At 44.9% G+C, this 24347-nt stretch overlaps 2 protein-coding genes, 1 non-coding gene and 1 pseudogene across 3 annotated transcripts in view; 2 read left to right on the top strand and 2 right to left on the bottom strand.

Annotated features, from left to right (window-relative positions):
* Positions 1 to 11569, bottom strand: part of BTK (Bruton tyrosine kinase) — a 49477-nt gene extending 37908 nt beyond the window's left edge. Inside the window, exon 1 of the mRNA XM_004711181.2 lies at positions 11503 to 11569. The gene's annotated coding sequence lies outside the window, so the exon portion shown is untranslated. The remainder of the gene's footprint in view (positions 1 to 11502) is intronic.
* LOC115869762 lies at positions 7958 to 8149 on the top strand. The gene has a single exon (XR_004046357.1). It is a non-coding gene; the product is annotated as a U2 spliceosomal RNA (small nuclear RNA).
* Positions 11570 to 14835: 3266 nt separating the features above from the next.
* LOC101649633 lies at positions 14836 to 15360 on the bottom strand (annotated as a pseudogene).
* Positions 15361 to 19805: 4445 nt separating this feature from the next.
* On the top strand, positions 19806 to 23214 carry LOC101640395 (60S ribosomal protein L36a; the record flags this gene model as incomplete). Its single annotated transcript, XM_004711205.2, has 5 exons — positions 19806 to 19904; positions 20299 to 20404; positions 21009 to 21076; positions 22574 to 22696; positions 23144 to 23214. Coding segments are annotated over 5 exons (417 nt in total), but the record flags the coding sequence as incomplete, so codon positions are not given.
* Between the last annotated feature and the right edge of the window lie 1133 nt (positions 23215 to 24347).

The following is a 24347-nucleotide window of genomic DNA, read 5'->3' as shown; positions in this document are numbered from 1 at the left end:
TTTCACAGGGGTCACCCAATTCAAAACAGTAGCAACATTACAGTTATGAAGTAGCAACAAAAATAATTTTATGGTTGGGGGGTCACCACAGCATGAGGAACTGTATTAAAGGGTCGCAGCATTAGGAAGGTTGAGAACCACCGGCTAATGGATCATTTGAATATCAATATCCATGACCAGAGGAATTAAATGGTGACCAGTTAGACTACCAGCTTCTCTGAACAGGGTACCATTTAGCTGGCCCTGGATAGAGTGGGAAAAGAATGTGGAACAGAACTCAAATAATTTAAAAAACAAGGCTTATTGGTCAGAGACCAGTGGAACCCCCTTAGTCACCTTTCAGGTTAGGAACTAAACTCACCCTTATGGTTTAATTTTCAGCCGAAGAACAGACAGAGCTAGAAGGTGAACAATAACACTAGGGAACGACATACTCTTCATAGTAATCCACCATTTGAGAGCAAAAGGGCAACATTTACTCAGGGACAAAGTTCAGAAGGCAGGAAGGGTTCGAAAAACAGGGAGGAAGTGGGATAAGTGATATTATCTTGTAAGGATTGCATTCAATGATACAAAACAAAATATTTATGAATTGTTGAATGAAAAAATTATTTGATCTATAAACCATCTAATTTACAATAAAAAATAAAATAGATCTCAATATTATGCTTCCTAGGAGGAGGCTTGCAAAAATTTGTGGAAAAATGTCATTTGTAATTCCATTTTTCCATGAACTTTAGAAAAAAAAGTTTTATTGTCATATAATTCACATATAGTACAATTTAATAGTTCAGTCACATCAAGAAGAGTTGTACAATTGTAGCTACAATCAGTTTTAAAACTTTTTCTTCATTCTAGTATTTATCATTATTAGCTTCCCATTTCCCTCCAACCTCCCCTGCCACACTCCCAAGAGACCATTAATCCAGTTACTGTCTCTAGATTTCCCTCTCCTGGATTTCATGTACAGCAAAACATTTTTCAAAAACCACCACAAACAATAATAATAGCAACTTAGTAAAACAGATGAAATTCTTGATTGAAAATAAACCTGAATTGAAAATAAAGCAGAAAATATTAAAAACTAGAACGAATTTAAAATGGATTGTAAGGGAGATCAAATGATAAGGTGCTACACTTTCCACTGACTGCATCTGCAACAATCCATTTTCCAATGAATTCTGCACGAGAGCAAGGCCCTTCACATCCCTGGCCCCCCGCGGGGTCCGAGGGAAGTCTCTAGAGCAGCGGTTCTCAACCTGTGGGTCGCATCCCCTTTGGGGATCGAACGACCCTTTCACAGGAGTCGCCTGATTCATAACAGTAGTAAAATGACAGTTGTGAAGCAGCAACGAAAGTAATTTTTTGGTTGGGGTCACCACAACATGAGGAACTGTATTAAAGGGTCGCGGCATAAGGAAGCTTGAGAACCACTGCTCTAGAGGCTTAATCCGCGTGTTATTTCCCTTTCTTTAAAAAAACACAACTGAAACAGCTTTAAGATGGGTCAAAAGGAAGATCTAGTGATAAGATATTACATTTTAACTTAACTAGGTATGTCATAAGTGTTCTCTGTCTGATAACAAGGCTATTCACGCCCCTCAATTATGATCAGAGGGCATCCACTGGAGGCTCAATTCACGTGTGGGCACAGCATATGGATTTTGGGCTTCCACTGTCACCCATAGCCTTCTGCAAACCACATGTTCCCAATTTGACCTCCCTTACCATTCCCTCCTTTGCATTTGGATTTTATTATTTAAAATCCTCAGATGGCAGAGACTGGGGTGCTTCTTCCATGTGGACTTAGATGACGCCCCTAGGATTTTTAAAAGCCTCCTGGTATATGAAACTACAATTTCCCAGCAGGGGAAAATGCAGAACCTAATTTCAAATGGCCGTGTACCCCATACTTTCTGAAGTCTTGGAGGTTGGATGAAGCCCTGAAATGTATTGCTCTGGGTTACTCTTTAAATCAAAAGCATCCCCTGAAGCCTTCTTAAGATCAAACAACGGTAGCTTAACTAGTAAAGAATGACTGCCTTGAGCACTGTGCTCTTATAGGAACGATCAATATAGAACCAAATCGACACTAGCAACCTGAAGAAAGTAGAGGGGAATCATACTGCCCTTGAGTGGACCCCAACTTTAGTGGCCCTACAGCACAGAGTAGAATTGCCCCCTGGGGTTCCGGAGACGACATCTTTACAGGAGCACAAAGTCACCTTCGGTTGGTAGGTGTGTGCTGCTAAACTTTCAGTTAAGCAGTTCCATGCTCACCTGACATCAAGACCAGGGCTCCTTGATAGGAAATGTAAGGGCTCAGTAAACTTACGGTGACGGGGGAAGAATTTGGAAATGGGGATGAGAACGGTTGCCCAACCAGAAGAATGTAATCAATGTCACTGAAATGTATGTGGAGAAAATGGTGAACGTTGTGCTGCGTACTTTTTTCAACAACAACGAACAAAATCAATTAAAAAAAAATCAATCACTGGGTAGTGGACAGTAATCAAACCATCCATCCTTTGCATTTTTGAACCATGTCCATGTGTGATCTATTCCAAAAGTAATAATGAGTTAAAATAATAAAATAATAGGAGCGGCTTTGACAGGACGGGATCCGAAGGAGACTCGTAGTGGGGAGCCGGGCGCTCGGAGCCGGGTGCCGACCAGGGAACCACGGTTCTCCTCGCCAGTCCTCTGCGCCTGGTCAGCCGGGTGCCCTGCCTCAGAGGCCGGCAGCTGGTGGTGGTCGCCTTGCGCCCCAGGGCCCCTCGCCTCACCTGTGCGTGCCGCGCCCCACGCGCCCCGTCTGGCCGCCAAGATGAGCGAGCTGAACACCAAAACATCCCCCGCAACGAACCAGGCACGTGGCTCGGAGGGAAAGGAAACTCAGTCTGAGGTGGTTGCAGGAGGCAAACCTAATGGGAAAGCTGATAAGGCCAAGAAGGCGGAGGAAGAAGAGGAGATTGACATGGATCTGACAGCACCGGAAACAGAGAAGGCGGCTCTTGCCATTCAGGGCAAGTTTCGGCGATTCCAGCAAAAGAAAAGGATCCCAGCTCCTGAATGGCCAACCTTGCCCTTCACCCTGCTCCCATCTGCCCCCTTCTCCACAGCCCTAACGCCTATGTATTTTGTCCCTTTGTCTCTCTGGCCGCCGTGGAGGCAAGTCCACTTTTCTCTGGTCCCTTCAAGCCATCGCAGCAGTAGAGGCACAAGGAACGTGAGAAAGATAAAGACTTGAGTTGGCATCCCCCCCCCTAAAAAAAAGAATAATAATGAATTCAATTGAAAAGTGTTCAGACAAGCAAACCCACCCTACACGTGCACGGATTTTCACAAGACCACTGTGTGGGTTTCTCAGACCCCTACTGAGCAGTGGAATTCAGAAAATGGAAAGTAAGTAGTAAAGATCCAGCCTTCACACAAACTGTGGTGGAGGAGTAACATGAAGACCACCTGCTAAATCAGTAAACGCCATCAGGTTTGGTTCCCACATTTGCGCTTGTGAAGACAAAACACTGTTGTGGTTAACACCAGAGGAAAACTCAGCAAAACGGCCTGCTTGTGACTGGGAAGAATGCAAGATGGTAGCTAGAAGTAACCAATCACTCAACTAGTCAGAATATTCAAGAAGTGGTGTTTTCTCCTTGTTATTTCTCCTCCTCCTCCTCCTCCTCCTCCCCCCCCCCATCCCCTTTCTCTACTCAGGGTCAGAGCAGGGAACCACTATTGTTCCCAATTCAATCTTCACAGCACCAGATGAGGAAAGTGAGAATTGGGGAGAGTAATTTGCCCAACGTCTGTGACATGATTAGCTCCCAGACAGTTGCTTTTAGTGCTTGATTGAGTGCCTTAGGCGAAGTAGGATGCCATCCACCTTTGTACCAGTATCAAAGAAATGCACCTAGTGGCAAAGGGGGTTTGGGATAGGTTGCTAACCAAAAAATTGGCGATTCAAATCCTTCCAGTGACTTCCGGAAGAAAGGTCTGGCAATCAGCTGCTGTAAAGATTGCATCCAGGAAACCCTGATGGAGCAGTTCTACTGTGTGATAAAGGAGGCCGTCGTGAAGTCGAATCAACTCAACAATTTTGGTTTGGGGCTTATCATCAAAGAGCAACTGCGGCCGACTCCTTGGCATCTTCTGGGAACATGCCGAAAGAGAGGAACTGGTGGTCAAAGTGGCGATAAAAGAGTTCAGGGTTCTGGGGGTGCCTGAGGAGCTCCCTTGATGTGATGGCTTACTCATCAAGTTGCTAACCGAAAGGGCAGCAGTTGGAAGTCACCAGCTGCTTTGCAGAAGAAACATGAGACGTTCTACTTCCGTAAAGGGGGACAGACTCGGCAACCCACAGGGGCAGTTCTAGGGTCGCTATGAATTACAATCATAGTGAGTTTGGTTTGGGGGAGCACTTGCCATGGCGAACGAAAAGAAAACAGAATGGACTGGCATTTGGAAAATGTGGGTGGAATGGTGGTAACTGGAATGGGGAAAATTGCATGTTGATGCCCTGCTAGAAACGTAATCTCTCTCTTCAAAAACAAGGGCTGCATAGGTATTGCAAAGCTGTTGAAGCTCTTGATAGGCCGAGTCGCAGACATGCTTCCCCCACTCAAAGATGGTGGTCAACTGTGCCTCTTGGCATGAGTGACTCTCCATAGTCCTGGCCACAGTGCAATCTTCCATATCAGGCTCCTGAAAGGGCTCCCTATGTCTTTTCCAGAGCTCAACCCTTCATTTTTCCTGTTCCAGTTTAATTCTGTTTCACTCAAATTTGTAAACAACTCAAGTCTGTTCCAATTTTGATTCTTCAGCCATGGCTAAAGCAATTCTACAATATTTCTCCAGGCTGGTAAAGCAGGCGGCTCTATCCCCAGCCCACTGTATTTTTTTCTCACAAAGACTCTTTCTCAGTTCATTTTCCTTCTTTAACGCCTCCACAGGATGATCCTGCCTGACTGGCAGATCCTTAGAGTCACTGTGCTGCTTCTTGGGGTTTTCAATAGCAGATTTGTTGGCAGGAGCTCGCCAGTTATCAGCAGACTGCTTTAATTGTTCACACCATCTGGTTTCCTTTCCAGGGTGTTTCATTATTGATGGGCTGAAAACACAGGGGTTAAGTGGAGGTACTCATTCTTTGCTGCCCTTGCAGTTGTTACTGCTTACTAGGAAGGTAGCACTTGGGTTGAATATGCTTTGTTTTATGTTATAAAATATCTCAAATAGGCAGAAAGTATGGGCAACAGCATCACACTCTGTATGTCCCACTTAGCATCATAGAATCTTCATGTTTGTGCTTTGGGGGTTAGTTTAGAGAGAAAAGATTACTCACAGACTCAAAATCCTTTGTGTATTCCCATCCACAATCTTAGTCCCTTCCTCAGAAATCTCAAATTAGCTAGACATCTTTTAACATTATTACTACAGATGTATTAATAAGAGATCTCAGTATCCGTTAGCATGGATGAAACTATATTGACATCGAGTGTGCAGAGTAGAACTGCTCTACATAGGGTTTTTAAGGCTGTGACCTTTCAGAAAGAGCTCACCAGCCCTTTCTTCCAAGGTACTTCCAGGTGCCTTCTAAACACAGTCTTTTGCTTAGTAGTCGCCCTGAACTGTTTACATCTTGCGACTCCAGATTTTTATGGAAATGGTATGTATCCTTCGGTCAGTTGCTCTTTTTTTCCCTTTTCCTTTTATTTAATGAATTCACTTTATTAATTTTTAAAATTGTCAATTACGTGGAAGTAATTGCTCGAGGTAATATTTATAAGGTTTATTTATATTGGCAGCTCCAGTTTATGTCCAAACTCACTGCCAGCAAGTCGATTCCGACTCATAGAAACCCTACAGGTCAGAATAGAACTGCCCTTGTGGGTATCCAAGACTGTAACTCTTTTTGGGAGTAGAAAGCCTCATCAATCTCCTGAGGAGCAGCTGGTGCTTTTGAACTGCTGACATTGCGGTTAGCAGCTCAACATGGAATCACTAAGCCACCAGAACTCTTTTTCTAGTTTATATATTTTAATGAGCTTGCATAGACATAAATTATTATATTTGAGGGATACATGGCAGTTTCTTTTCCATTCTCCTATTGGTAAACATTTAGGCTGTTTGTTTTCCATGTAGAAACACATGCTGCATTAGATAATTTTGTACACATGATCATTGTTTTCTCCTATCTGAGTGAATTCTCAGTGACTTAAAGCTGCAGACTCAGATCTGGCTTATCTGTTGGGTGATATACTTTGTGTTATCCCTTGTTCACGTTTCCAGTCCTTTCTTGCTGATATTTTCGGATGAAAACTAGTAGAATCACTACCTATCTAATTAGAGGTAGACTATAACTGATGGGCGAAAGAAGCATCCCTCAGATTTTGGTTGAGATTTCAACTGACAATTCCCTGGCCTTAGAACCAAAAGAGAATCATCTTGGGGAAAAGAAAAACAAAAGATAGTTTGAGTTCAGAAAGCAACCTCAGTGTCTGCTCCAGTTACTGGTGGTGAAGACCTCCAGCAAACACTCATTTTCTGGCTGTGTGCTCCCACATAAGTCCTTATCTGCCCTTGTCAGTTCTAAGAGACTCTTGGCCGGGAGTTGGGGGGTGGGGGTGGGAGTCTTCCCAGTCATTTTATGTTGTTGACCCATTTTCCTTTTTTGTTTTTCTGAATTTTGGAAACTTTCAAGGCTTCTGCTCCACATTAGAGACTAGACTAGAGATTCTGGCCAAGAGAGACTGGAAAGAGACTCCGAGAGTCAATCAGCAAGTGTAAACTCCACGTCAGAGTGATGGAACTATTCGGGACATTGTCCCCACTTCCACTCCAGATGGATTCACCCTTTGGGACTTCTCTTTCAGCTTAGTTATTAGTCCCCAATCGAAACATTTCCACCCTAGACATCAACATAACATGCCCATTATAGAAAAATGCTTCAAGTATGGCGATACTGAAAAAAATCAAGTATGTAGAAGCTCATTATCCAGAGGTACTAAGCATCCTTTGGCATATTTCTGTGCGTTTCCTTGTGTACTTATCTTATTCTTGAGATCTTATTGTGCATACTATTTGCCACTTGCTTATTTCTCTTAACATTTTCCACCTGGCTAACCATCCTACCCACCATCTAGCCACCCAATATACTATACCTTTTTTCCAGAAAGGATCTAAAGTTCTTGTTTATTATTCCTGAGTACTCTCCCACTTTATTAGGAATATTCTACAAACATCATAAAGGGGCCCTGGTGCTGTGCGGCTGCTGACCTCAAAGTCTGTAGTTGGAAACCACAGGAGAAAGAGAAGACTTTCTCTGCAGGAGAAAGAGAAGACTTTCTACTCCCATGAACACAACCTACATGTAGAAGTTGTGGAGTTGGAGAATGTTTTTGTTGTGTATATTTTTTGCCAGAATTATAAAAAAATAATTCCATGAATAACACTGAATACCAGGAAGGAGAAAATGTTCTAGAATTGAGTGTGGTGATAATTGTACAACCCTTCTGGATGTGATTGAATTTTTGAACTTATGACATGTGGATGAAGTGCTAATAAGACTGTTGGGGGAGAAAGAGTTCCAGTCTCAGAAACTCACAGAGGCAGTTCTACCCTGGCCTACAGCATCACTCTGACTCAGCATCGACTCGATGGGCGTGAGGTTTTTTTTAATATAAACAACATTGAGATCCCTGGGTGGCACAAAGGGTTTGCACTTGGCTATTAACTGAAAGGCTGATGTTTTGAACCCACCCAGAAGCACTATGGAAGAAAGGACTGGCACTCTCCATAAAGAGCCTCCCTCGCTGCCATCAAGTCATTTCCAACTCGCCGTGATCCTATAGGACAGAGTAGAACTGCCTCTGTGGGTTTCTAAGGGTGGAACTCTTTGTGGCAGTAGAAAGCCTCATCTTTCTTCTTAAAGATTGCAGCCAGGAAAATACTATGGAGCATCGCTTCTCGGCCTTTTGGCTAAGATCAAGTGTAGTATCTGTTCTTATCAGTTTAATATCTGATACGTCCTCTATCTGAGGACAAACATATTAAATGTATTGTTGCGAGTAGGAGTTGGATCAGGAGCTTGCTCCACCCACTCCACGCATCAGCGTGGTATTGCAGTACTTCCAGGAACGGTGCAGCCCCTCTGGGGGTAAAAAAAAAAAGAAAGAAAAAAAAAAGAAAATACTATGGAGCACAGGTCTACTTTATAACCCATGGGGTTTCCATGATTCAATGACAGCTTTATAGTGTATTTACTACATGTATGTGTGCGTATGCATGTGTGTAATACACACATATATTATTTACAGAACCAAAAAATTATGTCAAAAGAAGGATGTATAATTTTTTCATTTTGTTATATATTGCCAAAACTGTATCACTTTTCACTCCAAAGAGCAATTTTAAAGTGTCCTCTTACTCCTCACACCCTCATTTTCTTTCTGCTCTGTGTCTAACCAATTTTTGAAACCCAATATTTAGTTTCATTTTAGGGAGGCAGGAGGGTTCGGTGAGCTGCTTGAGGTTCAAATAATCAACATTCACCCTAAAGTCATCTGCTGATGGCTTTTAAAGAAGAAATGTACGCCTGGGATTAAAGTTTCCAGGTTCCTAAAGTTCTCTAATGCCCTCGGTCACTACACAGGAATCCCCAGAGACTGAAATGCACATGAGGCCTCAGAGCAGTTCTTCCTGCTGCTCCCTGACTTCATTTGCATAAGCAAGCTGCTTCCAGGTCAAATAGGCCAAGGTTTCTTCCACTGCTTCTTGTTGAGCACTGACTCACTGAGCATTCTTGTTCTCTCTTTCTCAGGAGTTGCCAGTCAGATCTGTCGATCTGTCATTGAAGGCAAAATGGCATCTCTCTGAAGACTTTGGGGCAAGCTTTCATGTTTGGGTCATCATCGTAAGCCAAATCTTCCCCCTTACCCCTAAGTCATTTCCTGGTATAAGTCTCATCCACTGAAAGACAACTCAGAGGAAATTTGCCAGAACGAAAATAAGAACTTATAGTGATGGTAATTAAAAATTGCCACCAATACTCTAGAAGTGAGTGGAAACTTACCCTGGGTCTCCCTGTGAAGAACTGTTACAAGGGATGCTAAACAAAACCATCAGCACCCACAAGCAATGTGAATTTGTACTTTCAAATCAGCCTTTAGTGTGAATATAAAAGCGGTCAGTATAAAGGGCATAGGACTAGCCCTAAAGAATGCTCTTTCTGGTCACTGCAGGTTTCCAGGGGTATTTGCACTTCATGGCTTATTTGGAGGATGGCATATTGTTTTGAAAAATAACCGAAACACCAGAGAGACAGGGGCAGCCTGTCTTCAGGGGCTTCATATACAAAATAAGTCAAGGAGCAGAAGTAATACACAACGAATAACCCAACAGTAGCCCTAAAGGCATCTGGGGATGACTTCCAAAGAGACATCCTTGATCTGTGTAGACGCCCGGCTCCCCGCGCACGCCCCGCCTGCACGCGCTGGAAATTCATAGCAGGACAGAGAGACTGCCAGCGTCGAGAGTGGGTAGCCAGGAAACCTAGGATGTTCTTTTGAACAGGATCAGCAATCCCTTCTACTCTCAGTGCTTTATCATTTTCTCTAAGCAGGGACTTCTGGGAACACCACAAGATCTCAGGGAAAATCAAAATAAGAACCAATGCTAATATATAGCAATTAGTATGCAGTAGGCCCTAATTTAAGTGAGCCCTGGTAGTGTAGTGGTTATGCGTTGGGCTGCTAACTTCAAGATCAGCAGTTTGAAACCACCAGCTGCTCCTCAGGAGAAAGATAAAGCTTTCTGTTCCTGCAAAGTTACAGTCTCGGAAACCCACAGGGACAATTCTACCCTGTCCTATAGTCATGAGCCAGAATGGACTCAATGACAGTGAGTTTTATTTGTTTTCACTTATATTAAAGGATGCCTGTTATCAGGTAAGAGTTGGACTGCTAGCAGTTCCAAACCACCAGCTGCTCCATGAGAGAACCCCCCCCCACCGCCCCACAAAACAACAATGCCTCGACATCAATTCCAATGCACAGCGAACCTATATAGGGTTTCAGAGGCTGTAACTTTTTCTGGGAACAGATAGCCTCATCTTTCACCCTTGGAGTGTCTGGTGGATTTGAACCACTGACCTAGTGGTTACAGTCCAAAGCTGACTGGACTGTGCCGCCAGGGTTCCTTTTCATGTGAGAAAGATGGGGTTATCTGCTCCCATGGAGATTTACAGTTTTCGAGAAACTCTCTATAGGGTGACCATGAGTAGAAATTAACTCAATGGCAATGGGTTTGGGTTCGAGTGCACCATTGAGAACCTAGAGGTGGGTGGCTTGAATGCACCAGCTGCTCCTCGGGAGAAAGGTGTGGCACTGTGCTTCTGTAAGTATCTCCAACCTTGGAAACCCTATGAGGCCATTCTTCTCTGTCCCCCAGGGGCCCTATAAGTCAGCATCAACTTGAAGGCAGTGGGTTTTTTTCTTTTTTAAAAACCAAACAAACATATTAACACTTTGTGTTCTCACAGCAGCCCTCTGAAGAAAGTATGGGGAGAATAGAGGAGAAGGGAACAGAGAAGGGGAAGGAAAAAGCAAGAGGAATGCAGTGCAAATTGATCATCATTTATTCAGCACCGACTTTGTGCCTGGGGCTATCATAAGGAACAGAATGAGGGTGGGTACGACAATGTGGGGAGATCGGTGGAGAAAGGAAAGAGAAGAATGAGGAGAAAGAAAGTGGGGAGGCAGAAAGAAATAATGAAGACAAGAGAACGGAAAGCCACGCACATGGTTGGAGGTGGTATTGGTATTCACTACAACCTCCCCGCTTGGCCACATCGTCCCTGGGCTGAGGCTCAGGCTGCCTCCTTCTTCTGGCCAAGTCGCTTACCCATTATTACCACGAGGCTGGCTCAGCCTCCACTCAACCCTGCCAACAAGCCAGCTCTGCCCTAGGCCTGTCTGCCTGATGCTGCCCTAGGTAACAGTTAGCCTCTCCCCATCCCAAGGTCAACAACCTGTTGTGGCATGTGAGCTTTGGCCGGTTTTCTCAGAGAATCTGCCTTGTCCAATTCCTCCTTCCGAGGGCCTCATTGACGCAAATCTACCTTCTGCCTCTTCAAGCCATTGTTGACCAAAAGGCTTGCTTATTTTTAGCCGACTGCCACCTGCAATGTGACTTTTCCACCAAGATCTGCAAAGGTGCCCCTTTCCAACGTTTGCTGCCTTTCCGGATGGTCATCTCTTGTTCCCCTTTTCTCTTTGTATCCCCCCTCCCCATACCCCTCCTTAGATAGAGTCATTAAAGCCCCTTAAGATCACTGGAAAGGTTGCTAGGACCTTGGGGTGATGACACTCCCACCACCCCACACCCCACCTCCGCCAGTCAACTCTATGACACCCGCTCTACTTTCTCTCTGGCCTTCAGAGCCCCCCTCCACCCCCGCCAGGTACACGCTGCTGCTGCCCAGCTCCTGCGAGGCCCCGGACCCACCTCAGTCCTGACTTAAAACAGGTAGCTTCCCAGATGCATTGAGATGCCAGGACTTTGAAGGTGAGACTCGATCTCAGAAGACACTGGCCCTGGAGACATATTCTTACAGTCCCGAGAGGAAGGACTGTCTGAGCAAACCCCACCCTTTCACAGCCACTCAGTTCCCTTTTTTTGTTTCCTGACTTAAACCAATGGCTTTTTTTTTCTTCTCCTCAACAGCATGGTATCTGGTTCCCTGCTGCTGTCCGTTTGGGCCCTCTTCCCCAGCTATCTCCGCCCTTCATTTGCTTGGGACCTCTGACGGGGTGACTATGTTGTGCTCTGCTCTGGAAGAACCCTCCTCAACACTATTGGGGCCACTGAGACTCTAGAAAGGGCTGGGTGGAACAGATGAGTGGCCAGCTTGAGCTCCCCCAGGGTATAAGGACAGCAGGTTCTGAGGACTGCAGGGATGGTTAGCACAGGGAGTGGAGCCATACAGAATGAGGAGAACTGCAGGGTCTGGTTAAGACAGGAAAAAGGGACTGCCCTGGAGTAGTGTCCTTTGAGGCTCATATCCTCTGAGGTGAAGACACAGCTGTAGAGTTGATGGTGAAGAATGGAGAGTGCTCGCACAGGGACCCCCAAAGCCTGAGCGTGACAGAGCCTCAGACAGTGGACTTCCCCCTCCTGAGTCATCTTCTAAGAAAGCGTTTGCTTTTCCTATAGATAAAAGTGTCAGAATGGAAACCCTAACAAAGATGTGTGCTCTTCCTCATTTTCTGTGGGTGCTGTTTCCTCCATTTAAGATTTGGACTCAGGAGAGGTCAGCACCTTCCTACACGGCTGGTGGGATTGTGGAATTGTGCAAGCACACTGGAAAATAGTGTGGCACTTCCTTATACAAATCTGAATAGAAATACCATATGGCCCTGCAATCTCTCTATTGAATATACACCCCAAAGAAACAAAGAACATATATACACGGGGATACCACCTTGTGTTAGTCTGGGTACATTAGAGAAACAAATCCACAGAAAGTCATATGTATATAAGAGAGAGTTTTATATAAAGGGTAAGTGTACATTAAGAAAGCATCCCGTCCAAGTGCCGTCCAGTGCCATCCAAGCCCATAAGTCCAACATTAGCCCATATGTCCAAGACCAATCTACAAAGTCTTCCTCAATCTCATAAAGCACACACAATGACACCGACTACAGGAGGAAAGCCAAATCAGTGAGCATGTAAACATCTCAACGCTGGGCTGCTCCAGCACCCAGGGCTGCATCAGAGTAGGTCTGTGTGGCTTCTTCTCGGGGATGTCTCGCAGGAAGTGAGCCTTGTCAGCTGAAGCAGGGAACTAGCTAAGGCAGCTGCTTCCTGGTCCAACCATCAGAAAGCAAGAGACCCGAGAACTGGAAAGGCAAGGCTCACGGAGCCATTATCTCTCCGTCCTTCAATTAATTCCACATGTATTTATTGGCCAGGTTGGCACTAGAAACCCACACTATCTCCCCCCACCCCCACCTCCAAAAACAAAAACAAAAACGGAAAAAAGCTGCACCCAGCATAGTACGCATTTTTCCTGCTCGGTGAACATTGAGTAACTCTCTCTGAGTTAGTGCATCAAGTGGCATTGCCTGGGAATGTTCTCTTTGGTCACAGTGACTCTTTTTGTAAAAGCAGTTCTGCTCAAACCTCGTTTTTTGGATGGCCTATTTGTGAGAGCAGTGTGTGGTTGTGAAATGTTGTTTCCTGCTCAGGAAAAATGCCCCACAAACTGTTGTGATGTTGAAAACAGCTTACAAGGACAACGCTATGGGAAAAACTCAAGTGTATTGAGTAGAATCCAGGTAATTTGTTTCCAAAATTATCATTATCCCTTGGAGTCATAAGCCAAATTCAATAAAAATACAATCTTACTAACAATTAGTTCTTGTGACATGGCCTTTCTCAATACCTACCCCCACGAAGTGACCACTAAAACATGGGTTCTATAGCAAAGTGTGATGAAGAAAACAGATGGGGGCTGGCTATCAGAAAGAATAGCGTCTGCGGTCTTAAAGACTTGCCTTAAAACAAGCAGCCACCTAAGTGAGGCATCAGCTAAGTCCAATGGAAGCACACTAGCCTGTGTGATCCAAGGGTTGTAAATAATATAATTCAAATCTAAAGGATGGAACAGTATCAGAGCTTAAATTCTGAGCACGCAGTTTGCAGAAGACTGGATGACAGCAAAAACCCAAAATCCATTTGCAAGGTCTCCACGATGTGGATTAAACCTCCCCAGAATCCCCTCTGATCATATTCTAGGGTTGGGACTAGCCTTGCTATCAGACAGAAGGCATTGTAAAGTTGATTATGGATGATGTCGTTAGGTTAAAATGTAATACCTTATCATTGGTCTCCCTCTTGACTCAATATATAATTGCTCCAGTTTTGTATATTTTCCAATCGAGGTTTTTCTTTGTTTTATGGTGCCATCATTGTTGGTCTATTTGCTTATATTCTGTCTGTTCTTCTGTATGTGAAACCCATATTAGACAAACCTATAGAGACAACAACTGGATAATTAGATTCAAAGGGACGTGGTAGGGGAGGCTGGCAGGAAATGGGGAGCTAACAACAACGGGTACAAAGAAGAAAAAACTGTCCCAGAATATAGCGATGGCTGCACAATGCTTATGAATGTGACAGAAATATTGAAATGTATGATACGTGACTGATATGTCAGCAAAAGTGTTAAAAATAAACTGAAAAATTTTTTAATGTATCTTACCAGGGGCATACCAAGGTTATGTCCCATAATTCACTTATTCACTCACTACCATAGAGTTGATTCCAACTTAGAGGAACCCTGTAAACTCAAAACCAACCCACTACCATCAAGAGTAGAACTATCCCCGTGGATTTCCAAGATTGTAACTCTACGGGAGTGGAAAGCCTCGTCTTTCCCACAAGGACCTCGTGGTTAGCAGCACTGCATGTAACCCACTATGACACCAGGGCTCCCGCCCCATTAATTAGGCCCCAACATTAAACTTCCAAGATCCCCTGGGTAAGTGTGGTAAGCAGTAACGCTTGTGATCGTTTTTCAGGGGGTTGATGCTTGTAACTAAGTGAAGTGCTGTGCCCAGGACATGTCTTCCCAAAAAGCCCCAGTGGCATTAAGTTTCACCTGGAGAAGGACAATGTGTAGACAGAAAAGTCAAAGTGTGACCTACTGGGTAAGGCCACGGTACACTCAGAGTTTTTTTGTTTTTGAACACAGAGAGCAAGTTTATTTGGTGACTGCTGCCGCAAACATTATCCAAGAGACAAGAGGGCGAGGTGCTGTGACAGTGAGGAGGCCTTGGGACTACACACAGTCAGTCTCACATGGGAAAAGGCACAGGGCTCTGGGGACACTGGAAGGGCTGCCCTCAGCCATTCAGCACCATGCGGACGAGCTCTTCAGAGTTGATGCAGCCATTGCTGTCCTCGTGCCCGGCCACAAGCATCTCTACTTCTTCCTCCGTCATCTTCTCACCCAGTGTGACAAGGACATGCCGGATCTCAGCCCCCATGACGGTGCCGTTCCCTTCCTTGTCAAACACCCGAAGGCCCTCAACGTAGTCCTCGTAGGTGCCCTGGTCTTTGTTCTTGGCCACAGTCTGCAGCAAGGGCAGGAAGTGCTCAAAGTCCAGCACCTTCACATTCATCTCATCACTCTTGGGGTTCCCCAGGACCTTGAGCACCTCGGCGTTGGTGGGGTTCTGTCCCAGGGCCCTCATCACATCCCCACACTGGCTGTACAGGATCTTGCCGTCACCCGGTTCGGTCAAACAGCTGGAAGGCCTCCTTGAACTCTGCGGTCTGGTCCTCGGTGAAGTCACACATCTTGCCGCTCAGGCTTCGGGACCTCTTCCTCTACACTCAGAGTTTTATGTCTAGGACTGAGTGCCTGGTTATAGGGGAAATGAATGAGCAACAGCATGTTCAAAATGGAGATCATGATTGCTGAAGGCAAGGAAAACCTACACTATGTCACATGAGGGCTACAAATTAGACTGAGAGGTCACGTTTACGTGTTTATATACCCATGGTACTATGAGTCAGAAAGAAGCCCTGATGGTATAGTGGGTTATGCGTTGGACTGCTAACCACAAAATCAGCCGTTTGAAACCACCAGTCACTCCTTGGGAGAAAGATGAGGCTTTCTACTCCTTTAAAGATTAACAATATCAGAAACCCACAGGGGCAGTTCTACTCTGTCCCTTAGTGTCACTAGGAATCAGAATCGACTCAATGGCAGTGAGTTTGAGCTTGATGATTTGGAATAGCTTCAGTGGCAGTGAGTATGTTTGATTTTTGTTTTAATATCAAAAACCTTTAAAAAGTTCCCATAGGCCAGCAGAATAGGCTAAGAGGCTGTCTAGAGTAGAGAAGAAGAAAAGGCTAGCTGTATGGGAGGGAGGAAACCATTTCCGTAGAGAGTTACAGTCTTGAAACCCACGGGGGCAGTTCTGCCCTGTCCTGGAGGGTCACCATGAGTCAGAATCGACTCCACGGCAGTGAGTTTGGTTTTTGGCGAGAAGGTAGAGGGGAAGTTTGTATTTTATCATTTCTTAGGACTACCAAACCAAAATAAGGTGGTCACAGAGTCAGCTCACAACCTATGGGTGTTTGGGGAGGGTTAAGCAAGCAGAAGACCACACGTTCTCCTACTCAACCCCTAATTAACTGGCACCACTACAGATGCCCCTGCTTGTTCTATAGAGTGCAGTGGGTTAAGGGCAAGGTTGTGGTGTTTCCCGAGTTCAAATTCCAAATCCAAAGATGCCGGTATAATAACTGCCGGTATGATATTGGGTTAGTGAATTTCTTTTAAAAAATTGTAAAAGCTTTATTGACATTATCAAAGGTTTTATTTATTTTTTACTAGGTTAGTGAATTTCATGCTTCGTTTCCTCACTTGTAAAATAAGAGTGATGGTACCCACTTCCTGAAGATGTCGTCAGGATTAAATGAGTTAATATATAAGGTGGTTATGAGAATTTCAAATACACACACACACACACATACACACCGTATATACTCAAGTATAAGCCGACTCAAATATCAGCCGAGACACTTAATTTTACCACAAAAACTGCATAAAATTATGCTGAAAAACCTTGGATCATACACGAATGTCTACGGTAGTTGCCCAGGCTGTATGTCTTTATATAGAGCATCTGGTGGGTTTAAGTTGACTTCTTCTCCTGGATCCCCTAAATATAGTCATCCTTGGGTAAATTATGTTAACATCCTATAGCCTCAAGTCCCACCTGGGCAAATTTGAGAGTAATGACACCAGTTACCTTGTTGAATGACAGTAAGAACGGTATGAGAATCCATTGTCAATGCTGCCAGGCTTATACTAAGAACTGAATTCCAAGTAGCCCTGCTGTCTTTTTCCGTTGGACTTTCTTGAAACCTAGCACATGTCTTCTGCCAAGTTTGCAAGGAACGGAAGCGCTGCTGGCCACTTTCCATCTCATTGTCATGTTATTGCGATTGCAGGAGCTGAACAATTTCATTCTCACCTTTCAGAATCCAGAAGGGCCAATTTTTTTTGTAATAAATTTTTATTGTGAATTAGGTGGGAGGTTTACATTTCAGACCGTCAACTCTGCATACAGCAATTCAAACTTGTCAATAGAAAGGCTCAATAGAAAATAAATGTCTAGAAAATAATGATGGCTACATGTGTACAGATGTGCTTGATACAATCGATGTAGGGATTGTCACAAGAGCTGTAAGAGCCCCCAATAAAATTCTCTTTGAAAAAAAATTTCTTGTCTCCTAGAAACCCCCAGGGGTGGTTCTGCCCTAAGGGGTGGCTGTGAGTTGGAAGGACCCCAAGGCAGTGGGTTTGGGGCTATGATGTGTGAGACACTATTCAAGAGGAGGGACACAATAACCAGGTAAGAATGGTCATCACTGGGGAATTATAATCTGAGTACTCTGAAGGAAATAGGCTCCTTCTGTTGAAGAAGTGAGAGATGGCTGCTTTACGAATAGAAACCAAATCTCTCTCTCTCTCTCTCTCTCACACACACACACACACACACATCATATTCTGCCCCCCCCCTTCCACCCCCACCTCTACCAGCTAAGAAACCCACAGGGGTAGTTCTATTCCCTTGCCTCATCTGCTCACACTACTCTTCCTCCCTTGGGAAACTCCATGGTCTGTCTCCTTTGGTATGCAAGCCGTTGTCTTGGTTTCCGGTCGGTAAAGCTGCCACCTCTTACTTCTTCAACGGAAGGAGCCTATTTCCTTCAGAGTACTCAGATTATAATTCCCCAGTGATGACCATTCTTACCTGGTTATTGTGTCCCTCCTCTTGAATAGTGTCTCACATCATAGCCCCAAACCCACTGCCTTGGGGTCCTTCCAACTCACAGCCACCCCTTAGGGTAGAACCACCCCTGGGGGTTTCTTAACGAATAGGAATATTTTTTTAAGAGATAATTTTATTGGGGGCTCTTATAGCTCTTGTAACAATCCCTACATTGATCATATCAGGCACATTTGTACATATGTAGCCATCATTATTTTCTAGACATTTATTTTTTTATTGACCCCTTGATGTCAGCTCCTCTTCCTCCCCCCACTCCCACCCTCGTGACCCCTTGATACATTATAAATTATTCTTTTCATATCTTACACCGACTGCTGCCTCCCTAGCCCCTCGGTTTCTGTTGTTCATCCCCCTGGAGGAGTGGGGGTGGGGGTCCTTATGTGTCGATCCTTGGGATCAGTTCCCCCTTCTGCCACTCCTCTCCTCACCTTCCCCCTAGGTTAAAAATCTTTATGGGAGCAGAAAACCTCATTTTTCTTCAGAGGAGCGGTAGATGAGTTTGAACCCCTGACCTTGAGCTTAGCACCCTAATGCTTACCCAACAGTGCCACCAGGCCTCCTTTTCATATAAATAAAACAAAACAAAACAAAACCAACTCACTAGCATCGAGTTGATTTTGACTCATAGTGACCCTATAGGACAGAGTAGAACTGCCCTTGTGGGTTCGTGAGACTGTAAATCTTTAGGGGCATTCAAAGGTTCGTCTTTTCCTCTCGGAGAGGATGGTGCTTTCCAACTGCTGACCTTTTAATTAGCAGTCCAACTTGGAACACACTACCCCATCAAGGTCCCCTTGTCGGCATATTCACTAAACATTTGTTGAACGGACCATGCGATAGATGAACCAGAGCATTTGGTTCCCACGAAGCATACTGAAAGCAGGGACTGCAAAAGAGCAAATTGATGTCTTTTGGAAGAAACACGACCAGAATGCTCATTAGAAGGATGGCGAGACTTCATGTCATGTACTTTGGTCATGTTATCAGATAGACCAGTCTCTGGGGAAGAACTTCTGGGTAAAGTAGAGAGGCAGCAAACAAGAGGAAGACTCGACAAGATGGCTTGACACAGTAGCTGAAACAAGGTGTTCAGGCATAAGAACAATTAAGGGGAAGGTGCAGGATCAGGCAGCGCTTCCTTCTGTTTTGCATATGGTTGCTCTGGGTCAGAACAGACTCAGAGGCATCTAACAACAAGCATTCACTGGGGGAAGACAAGGCTTTCTCCTTGAATGACTTTATTCTCCGAACGCCCCGGGGGCACTTCAACCCTGGCCTATAAGGTCGCTGTATGTCCGATTGGACTCCATGGCAAAGAGTTTGGTTTGGGGGTAGCTTTCAGTGTAGTAGGCTGCCGCGAGGTCAGTAGTTTGAAACAACCAGCCGCTCTGCGAGGGCAAAGGGAGGCTTTCTGCTCTGGTAAATATATACCACTTCAGAAACCCACAGAGCGTTACTATGAGGTAGAATGAATGAGAGGCAGGGAGTTCTTTTTTTTTTTTTTTTTTTGAGAACCCTTCAAGGAAGCATTCATTCTCGGCAAACGAGGTTACGACGTTACCTACGGAACACGAAAGAGGAGTCTCTCACCACTTAACCTCGTGTTAGTGTTTCAGCTCAGTATTTTTCTGCCTCTCTCTTGGCTTGGGTGTTTTATTTGCTTCACTTGGGAACAGGGAGGTCCGAGGGTCTGGGGAAGGACAGGGTTGCCTCTGCTTTAATGGTATCACATTGTAGCGTCCGGCGAAACTGAGGACAAGATGAAAAGTTACAAAGCTAGGGGGGCGGGACAAGGCAGAGAAGAATTAAAAACCTTAGGTCAAGGTCTTCCTGAATGAAGCGCCCGCCAGACTTTCCGAACCAAGTCGGCTTAGCCGCCGGAGGGCGCTGTGCACGGAGGCTTAAACTCTATGGTTGCTCCCCCCGGCCCCCCCCCCCGCCTCCCATGAGGAAGTGCGATCAAGAATCTCCTACATACTTCCGTTTCCGGGCCCTGGGCTTTCTTTTCGTGCTGGTAGCGCTCCTGTAAACATGGTAGGAGCTTGGGAGCGGGCCTAGTGGCATCCAGTTTAATCTTTGTCCCCACTTAATGATACTGCCCTACAATGGCTCGAAATCCCTGTGTAGCGTCGGTGGACGAACTAAATCCATTCGTGCCGCTCCGTCCCCGAATCTGCTAGGCTCAGGGGCCAGAAATCGACGTGGTCGGGGTTGGCGGGGTGAGGGCAAAGAAGTGAAGTCGGTTCAGCGGGGGATGGTCAGCCCTCCGCAAGGCGGAGATAATCCGATCCCTTCTCTCTATGGGCCTCGTGGGGCGCTGGGTGTGAGCGAGGAGCTAAAGCGTTCAGTTCACATGGCTTCAGTTCGGGCGTTGTGTTAATTACCGTGGTCTGATAATGCTGCGCCTTTCCAATGGTTTGCTCACTAGGTGAACGTTCCAAAAACCCGCCGGACTTTCTGTAAGAAGTGTGGCAAGCACCAACCCCACAAAGTGACACAGTACAAGAAGGGCAAAGATTCTCTGTATGCCCAGGGTAAGGCTTGCATGTAATTTGGAGTGAATGTGGCATATGCGTTGATGTGCCATTCATTTTAATTTGACTGCTGCCCCCATGGGTGTGGACTGTGGATCTGTAGCAGATTAAATCGTGGACATCTAAAGAATTGTCTCCATTTACCAGGATGTTGCGTCTCAACTGGGAGGACTTTTGCGGGAGTAGTGTTAACGTACAAACCTAGTGGCTTTTATTTATTTCTAGGCTTGGGCATTTTCTTTATTGTCAGGCCCAATGTAAACCCCATCAGAAGACCTCTGTTGTGGTATCTGGTGGCAGTGGCGGCAAGGTGCAGTCAGTTCTAACTCATAACACACCCTATAGACAACAGAATGGAACACTGGCTCTCAATTGGCCTCCTCATGTATGTCATGGGCACTGTCATTCCTCTTGTTAAGCTTCATTCTCTCGTCGCAGTCCTGTTTGGTTGGTTGGTTGCTGAGACGTTGGAAGCAGTGTCCAAACTAAGCAAATTAAGGAGGAATAAGAGGTCCACTTTGAGTTATCAGCTGCTGAATAGTGGATGAATAGCTCTAGAACATTGCTTTCTGTGGACTCTATACCAAATAACTTGTTTTTCCAGGAAAGCGACGATATGACAGGAAGCAGAGTGGCTATGGTGGGCAGACGAAGCCAATTTTCCGGAAGAAGGTTAGTGATAATTGCTGTTTGACGTGTTTTCCAGGAACTGTACTAAAGGCCTTGAAGTTGTTCTTGTTAGTACACATACAAAGGGGCTTCAAAAAGTTCATGGAAAGATAGCATCAAAGGATACAGGGCTTTTTAAAAAAAATTATTTCATTGGGGGCTTGTACAATTCTTGCCACAATCCATCCGTCCATCCATTGTGAATACAGGGCTTTTTTTCTGAGAACGTTCCAGAAGTTACCAAGCTAGCTGCAGGGGCATTGTTGGGTGGGTTCCAACTCAAACGAGCCTCTATATACAACAAAGCAAAACACTGCTCAGGCCCGCGCCATCTTGGCAGTCATGGCTATGTTTGAGCCCTCGTTGCAGCTGCTGGGTTGACCCTCTACCAAACATGTCCTCCTGGGACCGGTCCCTCTTGATCACACGGCCAAGCACGTGAGACCCTCGTGGTCACTTTACTGAGCATTCTGTTCTGGCTGTACTTCTTCCACAACAGATTTGTTCATTCTGGATGTCCATGGTATGAACGGATGGATCCGCACCATAATTCAAATGCTTCTGTTCTTTGGTCTTATTTTCACATTGCCCAGCATACATTCCCATGAAAGTACTGGAGCTCGAGGCAGGTGCACCCCAGTCCTCAAAATGACCTGTCTTTGCTTTTTAACATTTTATAACCTTACAGTTGATGGAACCGGAACCATGCAGCCCAGGTCTGTCACTTAATTCCTTTTGGGGGAAAAATCTAAAGACTATACCCTGCTGTCCTTAAAACTGAAAATAACCAGTTATGCCTTAGATTGGCCTCATCAAGTAGGTATTGGTGTCACATCCTAGCCAATTTGGTAACCACATAGCCAGACCATTCCCTTTGGCACTTTACAAACTGCTCGTGTAGCCCACTGCCACAAAGCATTTATAGAAGGCTTTTCCTGTCGAATTAGGTGTAAAGCTATCTGTTCTCTTCTAAAGGGGGTGTTTCTGTGCTTTTTCACACTGGGGTCACTTGTCTGAAGATGGGGAGGTACTGGCCTTGTTTTCTTGTTTTTAATTGCGAACTCTAGTAGCCAAGGAGCATTGCAGGGGCAGGCTGAAAAGGCAGAGTATTAGTGCCAGTTGTACACTGAGTGAAATTAGACTTTTGAGAACTCTGGAGAGCTGGTCCTTTGAGGTGGCATGGGGCATCTAATAGCAAGCCATGTAGCTAGGATGTGGCCTTTGAGTGGAGACTGATCCGACTTGATGGACATTGGATGGCCTGCCATTGAGTTCAGTCTTCTGTCTGGGAGTTACATTTTCTCTTTTAAATCCTCTCGAGATATTCGAGGTCACTATTTTTCTCCCTGAGCTAAAGACAAATTGCCATGGCTCTCTGGTATGCAAAGCTCTGCTTTAAGTAGTGCTTGATTCAACAGGCAACTTTTTTTAAGGAAGTGAATAAACGTGATGATTTGCAAAGGGTTTTATGGTATTTCTGCTCTCCTCCGCCCACTCCAGGCTAAAACCACAAAGAAGATTGTGCTGAGGCTTGAGTGTGTTGAGCCCAACTGCAGATCTAAGAGAATGTTAGCTATTAAGCGATGCAAGCATTTTGAACTGGGAGGAGATAAGAAGAGAAAGGTAAATCATAATGGGACGGTCTCCCCCGCCTTTTTTGGGAGCCTTGGTGGTGGGGAATAAGGTGTGGTCACTTGGCCTGCTGACTGCAAGGTCCGCAGTTTGAGGTCACCGACCTCCCCTGGGTGTTAGTCTCCCACTGGGCAGTTCTACCCTGTCCTGTAGGGTCCACTCAGTGACGGTGGGTTTTTGTTTCGCTTGAGGGGATAATGTTTATGTTGCCTCCAAATACTGTGGTACAGTGATAGGAACAGTCTGCCTGAAGAATGAGATGCACTGCTGGGTAAAAGGCTCATTGTGCTAGTTGCTACATTGTAGGAAAGGAAAAATGAGGCAGACACATAAGATGGAAATCCCTTTGCGGGGAGGAGGGGGATATAGATGGTTTTTGATGGGCCAGAGATTCTCTTTAAGAAACACAAAACTCAATTTTTCTTTCTCTCTTTATAGGGCCAGGTGATCCAGTTCTAAGCTTCATCATGGTTTATTGACAAAACAATAAAGTTTTAATGTTACAGGTACCTTATTTGGTTGCATTTGGTCATTTGGGCGGTCAAGAAACACCCCTGGTAAAGGAATGAACTTATTTGCGCTTTATGGGTTTTCTAGGTCTTGGGTATTCATTGTGAATGGAACATCACTGGTTGTACAAATATCACATGTTGGCACTTGATAAACATTTGCTATTGTGAAACCACTGGTTATGGGGTATCCTGGGAGATGAATTGGAACCTCAGGTTTACAGATTGACACTATTAACTCCATAATGAGTAAAAGTGGGAAATAAATGTGTAACAGGTTTTGCTACTTCAAAATCTTTGAAATATTTCCTACAGGTATAATTCAGTGACATCACATCCTTTAAGTTACGTTATCATTCCAATTTTCCACCCAGCATGGTAAGTCCAAAACTATTAAGCAAAAGCATCAGAAATGTGAAGTTGTTTCCAGAACATTTAGATTCTATACATTTCTGAAAGTGGTGTTTCCATGAGTTGGGAACAAAGATTCCTGGTGTGTATCCCCCACCTTTTTTTTCCAGAGTAAGTTCCATGATTATCCTGTACCCTTTGAAAGAATTTGTCAGGATTTTTTAATCCAAAAACAGTTGCTATAACCTGAGCTGACCTTTCAGAAAGCCAGTGTTTGGATTGGACGTGGGAGAGCTTGGGCAGGTCAGTGGGGCAGCAGGGAGAACGCAAATGAGACTAAAGTGTACTTACTGGGAAAGGGTCTCTAGCTAGCCACTAATACTTAATATATTTTGCTTGGCCTAAACCTGTAGACAGCTGAATTGCAACCCTAGAAGCAAAACTTGGACTTGTACAGCATAACACTCTTGTTTCATGGTTATAAAGGATTTAATAGAGTATTCATTCTTAATTTATAGTCATTTCCTGTGTTTAATTCCCCACCCCCGATGGCAATACTAAATGCTTACTGCAGCAAAACTACGGGTAGGGTAGAACTATGTAGGGCTGCACATTGATACCTGTGTTACCTGCCAGCCTCCCTGTACTGCAGCAGTTTTTCCTGCAGGGGAGTGTTGCTACCATGAATCGGTTTACCAATTCTTAATTTGGGTTTGCACATCTCATTAACTGGATGGAAATGAAGGTTTGCTGTAGCAGTGGTACCATCAAAAAGAATGACC

Source organism: Echinops telfairi, unplaced genomic scaffold (genome assembly GCF_000313985.2).
Source record: "Echinops telfairi isolate 266 unplaced genomic scaffold, ASM31398v2 ScPeMD7_44;HRSCAF=162, whole genome shotgun sequence".
Classification (NCBI taxonomy): domain Eukaryota; kingdom Metazoa; phylum Chordata; class Mammalia; order Afrosoricida; family Tenrecidae; genus Echinops; species Echinops telfairi.
This window is presented reverse-complemented; position numbering and strand designations above follow the sequence as displayed.